At 35.2% G+C, this 8,643-nt stretch overlaps 1 protein-coding gene across 1 annotated transcript in view; it reads left to right on the top strand.

The window, feature by feature from the left end:
* Positions 1 to 8,643, top strand: part of LOC106881644 (SPRY domain-containing protein 3) — a 126,242-nt gene that overhangs the window by 8,921 nt on the left and 108,678 nt on the right. Inside the window, exon 2 of the mRNA XM_052973458.1 lies at positions 7,008 to 7,123. Coding sequence (XP_052829418.1) covers positions 7,008 to 7,123 — 116 coding nt within the window. The remainder of the gene's footprint in view (positions 1 to 7,007; positions 7,124 to 8,643) is intronic.

Here is an 8,643-nt window from a genome sequence, read left to right on the forward strand (position 1 = left end):
TGTGTGTGTGTGTGTACGTTTGTATGTATTCTGCATATTCATGTGTTTGTATGTTCATGTTTGTTTTTATGCAGTGTATGTATGTTTAGATGTGTGTGTACCTCTGTCTCCTTGTGTGTTCATGTCTGTGTGTGTTTGTGTGTATGGGTTTTTGTGACTATGTATTGTGTCTGTATGTATGGATGTGTATCTCCATATGTGTGGACATGGGTCTCCACATGTGTCCTTGTGTGAAGTGAAGTGTATGTGTGTGTATATGGTCATGTTATAGAAAGTATCAAATCTTGATCCAAACAATCTATGAGAAGATTTCAAAATAAAAGTATTTCAGGTTGTAAGTTCTTTAGTGGGATTTAAATTGTGTAAGTCCAGTGACTGGTTTTCAGACAAATCATCAGAAATTCATGATCTATTAATAGAAAAATAAAACTTAGTCAATGCACTTTTTTCTTAGTCCTTGAAACCCAACTCAAACAAAGCTTGCTGAAAGGGAAAGTGTAGATTGCTCTAAGAAAAATTACACAGGAATGGTGGAATAACAGAGCAAAAGGGGCACAAGAAGCAGCTGATAGAAATGATGTACAAGGGTTTGTACTCTTATGTTAAGGACGTATGCGCCCCAAAATCTTCATCAATAGCTCCAGTAAGGACAGCGAATGGATATTTGCCTTTAACCAACACCACTTATATTCATTAGCACTGGGTAGAACATTTTACTGCACTTTTGAATAGACTATCTTCTATTGATATGAGGATGATAGAAAAATTCAAACACCATCCAGTTATAGAGGAGCTGGCATTTGAACCAACTCTAAATGGCATTTATTTAGCTGTAAATAAGCTGATTAACAATAAGTTTCCAGGGTCTGGTGGAATCTATGCAGAGGTCTTGAAATACAGGGATGGCAAAATGTTTGAACTTTTAATATATTAATTTGTCACTGTTGGAGAACTGAGGAAGTGCCTCAAGACTGGATTGATGCCATTTTAGTCTCCTTGTATAAATCAGGCCAAAGGATCTATGTAGTAATTTTTGTGAGATTTCACTTTTGTCTGTAGTTGGAAAGGTACTTGCCTGCACTCTGTTAGGACCTTTAAATACCTTCATTGTTTCAAATATAGTGCCTGACTCTCAATGTGGTTTTCGCTCCTCCAGGGACACAGTTGATTGTATCTTTAATGTCAGACAATTTCAGGAAAAGTGGATTGAACAGAATCTTGCCCTGTACCATTGCTTTTTTGATTTGAGCAAAACATTCAATACTGTTGATTGAAATGCTCTGTGGCTAATTCTAAGGAAAATAGGTTGCCCAGAAAAATTTGTGAACATGATCAGGGCTTTGCATCAAGATATGAAGGCTAGAGTTAATTTTGGTGGTAGGCTTTCTGAATCTTTTGCTGTGGAAAATGGAGTAAAACAAGGAAACCTTGATGTACCCACCCTCTTTGCAATATACCTTGCTGTTGTGCTGTCACATGCTTTTCAAAACTCTGAGAAGAGTACTTACATAAAATATTGAACAACAGGGAATGTTTTAATCTGATCATACTGAAATTCAAAACGAAGGTTTTTACTTCACTCATTAGGGAACTCTTAAATGCTGATGACTGCAATCTAATCAGTCACTCTGAAATGGGCCTGCAATCTTTTGTATCTGCATCTGACACAGCTTGTGATGATTTTGGCCTGACCATCAATTTGAAAAAAACAGTTGCATTGTTTCAGTCTGCATGTAGTGCTGTTTACAACCCCACTAAAATTTTCGTTATGGATAAGTTACTTGAGGTTGTTGACTCTTTCATTTACCTTAGAAGAACTATACAAATTGATGGAAATTTATACATAGAAATACATCTGCAAATTCAAAGGGCAGCACAAGCATTTGGTGGTTTGGAATCACATGTTTGGTGCCAATAAGCCAATGACATATAAATAACAACACAAAATTGGCTCTCATTCAATTGTTTGTCTTACCAACCCTGTTGTATTCTTCTGAAATATGGACATGATATGAAAGACATTGCAAATTGTTAGAATGATTCCACCAAAAATGCCTTCGCCACATTTTAAACATTAAATGGGGCTTTTTTACTCCAGACACAGATGTAATTGTAATTAAATCAATGATTCTGAAAAATGAAATGAAATGGTCTGGCCATATTGTTCAAATGGTGGATGAATGCACACCCAAACATCTGTTTTATGGCAAGCTTGCAGAGGGGAAACACAATCAGTGTAAACCTAAAAAGAGGTTTAAGGACGGCATAAGGACTACCATGAAGTCACTTAGAATGGATCCAAAGGTCATAGAAACCCTTGCTTCGGATAGAGCGGTATGGCAAACAAAAGTGTGGAGTGGAGTGAAAGCATTTGAGGAGGTCAGGATAACACATGCAAAATTCAGGAGAGATTTAAGGAAGAATGTTGTGATCAAGAAGTTGAATCTCAGTGACCTTTTTGTGTGCACAGTTTGTGACAGACCATGCCTTTCTTTTGCTGGGCTCAAATCTCATTTGAGGACTCATGAAAAATGAACCTCCCCCAACTATTCTACCTAGATCTCTGTGCACACTTTTCAATGCCGTGTATGCCACAAGGTCTGCAATTCGAATGGAAGCCTCAAAAGACATTTTAAGATACACAAAGATCAGAACCTAACTGCAGCTCTTGGTGGTCCAAATTGGATATGCAATCTATGTGGGTGTCTTTTCAATACATTGTCTGGTTTAAAAAGCCACATCAGACACTATGATGAATCTAAGGTGTAGGTACAAGAGGTGCTCAGTCTCTGGAAAAGGAATAGACAACCACCATGTTTATAGATGTGTGTGTGTGTGTGTGCATGTATATGTATGTATGTGTGTTACTGTCTCCTTGTCTTGGCATCATGTGATAGTTCTAAACAATCATCACCTTCATACAAATAATGTCCTGCATTCCCAGTTTTCCATAAACACATCTGTCCATGGGGAAATATCACTTTACTTGGAAAGAGATGAGTGTTGGTAACAGGAAGTGCATTTGGCCATAGAAACTCTGCTTCAATAAATTCCACCCTACCCAATTGAGCATGGAAAAATAGTTGGTAGCACATAACTATACCCAAAGTCTTCTATCATCTTTTGTAATGCATTATGACTACAGTCTAATTGTGCAGGAAGCTCTCAGATTGTGATTTGTCTGTCCACAAAACAGTTCGTCTGCTCACTGGTGATCTGTGTTAATGGTTGCAGTTTATGATTTATTTCAGTATGTAGTTTTTCTTAAATGCTAGTTTCCCCTCTTCTCCTGCTTTAAACTCCTTCCACCTTTGCACCATACTTTTGTCAGTGGTGGCAACTCTGTAAACAACCTGTAACCTACTATTCCTTCATCAAAAACTCTTTGATTTTTCTGACCTTATCTTATCAAAACATCATTTTAGTGGAAAATATCTTTTTCATAGTTTTGTATATAGTCTCCATTTTCTAAATATATGTTTAAAAAATGTTTTTGAACTTTTTACACCCAATAACTTTGTAAGTATTAGGGTTTATGTGTTATGATGTTTTTTATCTACCCCTTTCTTCAGACAAAACCAGTGAGATTGATGCAGTTGATATTTCTCTTGAACAGCTGCAGAAAAAATTGGGCAGGGAAGGTATCTTAGTGAACTGACATTCTGGGAAAGCTGGATAAGGAAATGGGAAGAAGGGTTCATGAGGATCATAAAATGGTGAGCAAATACAATATGGCTGACATTAGAAGGAAAGACAAATGAGGCCTGAGTGGAGGTGACACAAAACCACCCAGTTTTGAGAAGCAAAGGCCACTGTAGTATCAGAAAGAAAGGCTGTGCGTGGAAATGGGGGTGTCTATGAACATGGAGTTGCTGTATATTAGCAAGGACTTTGCACCAATCAATCACTTAGCCTTCTTTTGGATGCGATCGAGGATGTCTGTATGTGTAGTAGCTGCACCATTCCAGATGTGGAAGCAGTATTTCATTGTAGGTTCCCCTTGAATAGGATTTGTAATTGTTGAGAGATGAAGTGTTTGCAATCTCTGTAGAGAAAGACCACTCTTTATGAGATGTGTGACCAATTCATTGCTGTTTAATTTGCTGCTTGATCAATTTGTCATCAGTATCCAAGTCAGACTGCCAGCAAGTTATTAAATGGTGTTTAAACAGTGTCTTGAAGTGACTTGGGTATACAAACTTTCTCTTTCTGTTGATGTTAATGTATGAGAATTTTTTAATCATTTTACTTGGCATTCCATCATCATATGTTTGAAAGGAGGTAAAAGTTATTCAAATTTCAAAAACAAAAAAGAAAAGTTGTAGAGGAAGAACAAAACTACAAAAAAAAAATGTATAAAATACTATGGTAAAAATATTTTTCATGTTAATTCAACCATTATTAGAAAAGATAAAAATAAATGTACAAAAAATAAAACAAATTTATCTGACAACCCAGTACAAAAATTTTTCTTCAGTTTTTTTCTTTCATTTTGTTCAACACATCAAAATAAAGAAATGCATGTAAAATGACATGTATAAAATATAGATAGTTATATAATACAAAACTAAACAAGATTTATTTTAACCACTTTATTTTAAAATATAACAAGAACACAAAATAACAACTAAAAACAACTAAACTGTTAGTAGCATTGAGACATTAAAATTTCAGATTACAAACAACTACTTCAAGAAATTTTTGTTCCAAATCATTATTGTCTATCACATTTCTAATGCACTTATTGACATTTCTGAATATGTTTTTTTTCAATTTGTTTCTTCTCTCTGTGCAAATTTTAAACAGTTTAGTTATGATCAACATATTCTTCACAATAGAATTCAATTAATTTGGATATATGCATTATTCTCATTCTTTTTAATTCTTGTATCTCCAGAATTTATTTACATAATATGTAAATTCATTTATGTTGCATATTTGAGAAAACCAACTCAAAATGGTTTCAAAGACGTTTGCAGTTGTATCTCAACATTACTTGATACCCTAAGTTAAGAAACATTTTTTTTTTTCACATACAGAGGTACTGTTAGTGAGGCAAGAGTTGACCATGAGTACAGTGATGAATTTAGTGTACAGATAGGTGTCAACCAAGGGTCAGTCCTCAGTCCCCTTCTATTCATCATTGTCCTCCAGGCCATAATAGAGGAATTTACGACTGGAAGCCCATGGGATTTCCTATATACTGATGATCTTGCCGTCATAGCAGAATCTGTAACAAAATTAGAAAAGTAATTCCATGTGTGGAAACAGAATCTGGAATCAAATGGTCTTAAATTAAACTTAAAGACCAAGGTCCTAGTAAGAAAGAAATTGGACAGGACTCTTCACCTTTCTGGTAAATGGTCCTGCTCGATATATAGGAAGGTTGTAGGCAGAAATTCCATTCAGTGTACCCAGTGCAAGCCAGGGACACATAAGAAGTGCAGTGGATACATAAGAGGTGCAGTGGAATAGTTGGAAGGTTGTCAGAGAAAGTAGTCTTTGTATGTGGAAGATGTACAGGAGCCATAAAGACCACAAATACATGAGAAACTGAATTCCTTAAATGTTCCGGTGGCTCTCTGGAAGTTGTAGATAATTTTTGCTACCTAGGTGACCTAATTAGCAGTGGAGGAGGTTGTACAGGAAGTGTAATTGCAACCAAAGGTCTCTCTCTCCAAGTGAAGGGAAGATTGTTTGATGCATGTGTATGAACTGCAATGCTGCATGGTAGTGAGACATGGACCCTTAATGCTGAGGACATGTGAAAGCTGAAGATGAAGGAAGCTGGTATGTTCTGCTAGTTGTGCAATGTCATTGTGCATGTGTGATAGAATATTGGTGTATCAAGAGAGAAGTTGGGCATTAGAGGAATTATATGCAGTGTGCAAGAGACTAGGCTGTGCAGGTAGATGAGAACAGTTGTGTAAAGAAGTGTTGATCACTTAAAGTGGAGGGAAGTCATGCAAGAGGGAGATCCAGGAAAACATGGGATGAAGTATTGAAAACCAATCTCAAACTGCTGACCTTTATGAAGGAAATGACAAAAGACCAAGATATGTGGTGCACTACTATACTTGATGAGATGACTTACTCACCAAAACAAAATCGAGCTTCTAAAACCAAGATTCCACATAAAAAGCATTGGTGTGGGTGCTGGTGTCACGTATAAAGCACTGGTGCCACTTAAAAAAACACTGATGATGGTGTCACATAAAAACACCCAGTACACTCTGTGGAGTGGTTGGTATTAGAAAGGGCACCCAGCTGTAGAAACCAAACCAAAACAGACTATGGAACCTGGTGTGACACCTGGTCTTACTAGTTTTTGTCAAGCTGTCCAACCCATGCCAGCACAGAAAATGGACGTTAAATGATGATGATGATGATAATACCCAATTTAAACTGAAAACCAAAACATGCAACCAACAAACAGGATAAAAGAATGACATTTGACATGGATGCTGGTAATAAATTGCCCTGGTTACAAATTGACTAACAATAGCAACAAATTGTTTTAATGCACTTAGTAATTCAGATTTTGTCATATTGAGGATGTGAGATTGTCAGGACAGATTTTAGTGATTGTGAACCTAGCATTCATAGTAACTTTAGGATCTCTAGTTGTATGTTGTTCATGTTTAGCAGTGAGATAGAATCATTGTTTGCTTGAAATGTGTAATGGTTGTGATTTTGTGTCATTAAAGAGAAATGCTTAACATGATCTCATTGTAGTATACTTTCATGAAAGGTTTGATATGAGGTAAATTGTATAAAAGAAAATTATATAGTTTAATTCATAACTTCTGATCATTAGTCTTGCATCATAAACTCAAATCTAGTAACCTTTATTCAGTATCAGCATAAAATATTAATATTGAGGATTTCTTAATAGTCATTTATTTAAAAAGTCTAACATGTTTCCGACCGAGTTATTTGCATAAGCTAAATCTGCATGAAAAAATAAACATATCTTGTCATCTTCAATGTTTATTTTGTCTTTTTAGGTACATTGTTAACGATGAAGACAAAGTAGGAGTGTATATAGCAGCTGATCCTCTCACACAAGACAGAAATTACTATGAGATTGAAATCCTAGACAGTGGATTGCAGGGAACTATTGGTGAGGAACTTTCATTTTTTATATTTAGTTTCAATCTTTTAATTATTTGTCTATCAGTGTTTGTTTTATTATCCTTAAGTTTAAAATTAGTTTGGTTCAATACTTTGAGTTCATATGATTCATCAAATGTAGTATAGACTCCATTTTGTTGTCAAAAGTATAGCTAGCAAGACAAACAAAGCTTGGAGCATCTCTTTCAACTGGTATATTACAAAACTTAAAAATTTCATTTTCCTATGCGGCTAGGAGATTATAATGAACCAAGTTTCTTGGAGAAGTAGTATTACTTAGTTCCAATAGCTATTCACTGTGACACGTGATGACATAACCAACAGTAGCCAGTACAATTTGTTTTTAAGATTATTATTGTTAAAGTAATACCCTTACCTTTAGTTATTACTGTCTTGATAGTTACACTTATTCTACATTTCAGTTAGTTTGACCTCCAGTCATCATGACATGTTCTTTATGGATATGTACATAATATCAGAATGTATTCAGACAAGGAACCTTTAGTTCTAAACTAAGTGTCATCATCTCTTATCCAGTACTACTGAAACATGTACATTCAATGTTAGATTTTTGGGTTATCAGTTTTTCACTCAAAGCAGCCAAAGTAAACTGATGTAAATTGTTAGACTTGTTGGTTCGATTATCAGTAACCTTGATAGAAAATGTTTCTCTGGTTTTTCTATGGTTCTACTGCTCTCAATCTGTCATGGAAGTTTCTTTTAGTTTTTTTTTAGTTTTTTTTTTAACATATATGCTAGGTTGTTCCTGATTAAGTGTTTCTTCTCTTGTTAAGATTTACAAAGTTTCTTTATTCTAACTGAAAATGCCCAGTTTCCCTTTCATAAAACTTCTTGCAAATAGTCTCTCTCTGCTAATTTTCTTTGGTAATACATGTAAATTTTGTATTATTTGTTTCTTTCTTTGAAGAATTTCTAATAGGAAATTTCTTAGGTGTTTATCTAATATATAAAACTTTGTAATTATTGTTTTGTTATAAATATACGGAGGTTGGACAAAATAATGGAAACACCTTAAAATTTCAAACAAATTTATTTTAATGTGGGGTAGGACTGCCTTTGGCAGTAATTACAGCTTGAATTCTACGAGGTATGGACTCATACAAAGTTTGAATTGTTTCCAAAGGAATTTTTGTCCATTCTTCAGCTAAAACAGTCTCCAGTTCTTGTAGTGATGATGGTGGAGGATATTGACTCCTTACTTGTTTTTCTAAAATGCACCATAAATGTTCAATAATATTGAGATCTGGGGACTGTGGTAGCCAGATAAGATGTTCAATTTCACCAGAATGTTCTTTGTGCCATTCAGTAACACCTTTAGCTGTGTGAATTAGTACATTATGATCCTGAAAGATTGCATTTCCCCCTGGAAACAGTTCTGCAACCATAGGATGAATTTGATCAGATAAAATGCTGAAATAGTCTTGACTATTAATTCTACCATAAAGGGAAACCATTGGGCTGGCGGATTTCCAAGATATAGCCCCCCCC

This window comes from Octopus bimaculoides, chromosome 15 (assembly GCF_001194135.2).
Source record: "Octopus bimaculoides isolate UCB-OBI-ISO-001 chromosome 15, ASM119413v2, whole genome shotgun sequence".
NCBI classification, from domain to species: domain Eukaryota; kingdom Metazoa; phylum Mollusca; class Cephalopoda; order Octopoda; family Octopodidae; genus Octopus; species Octopus bimaculoides.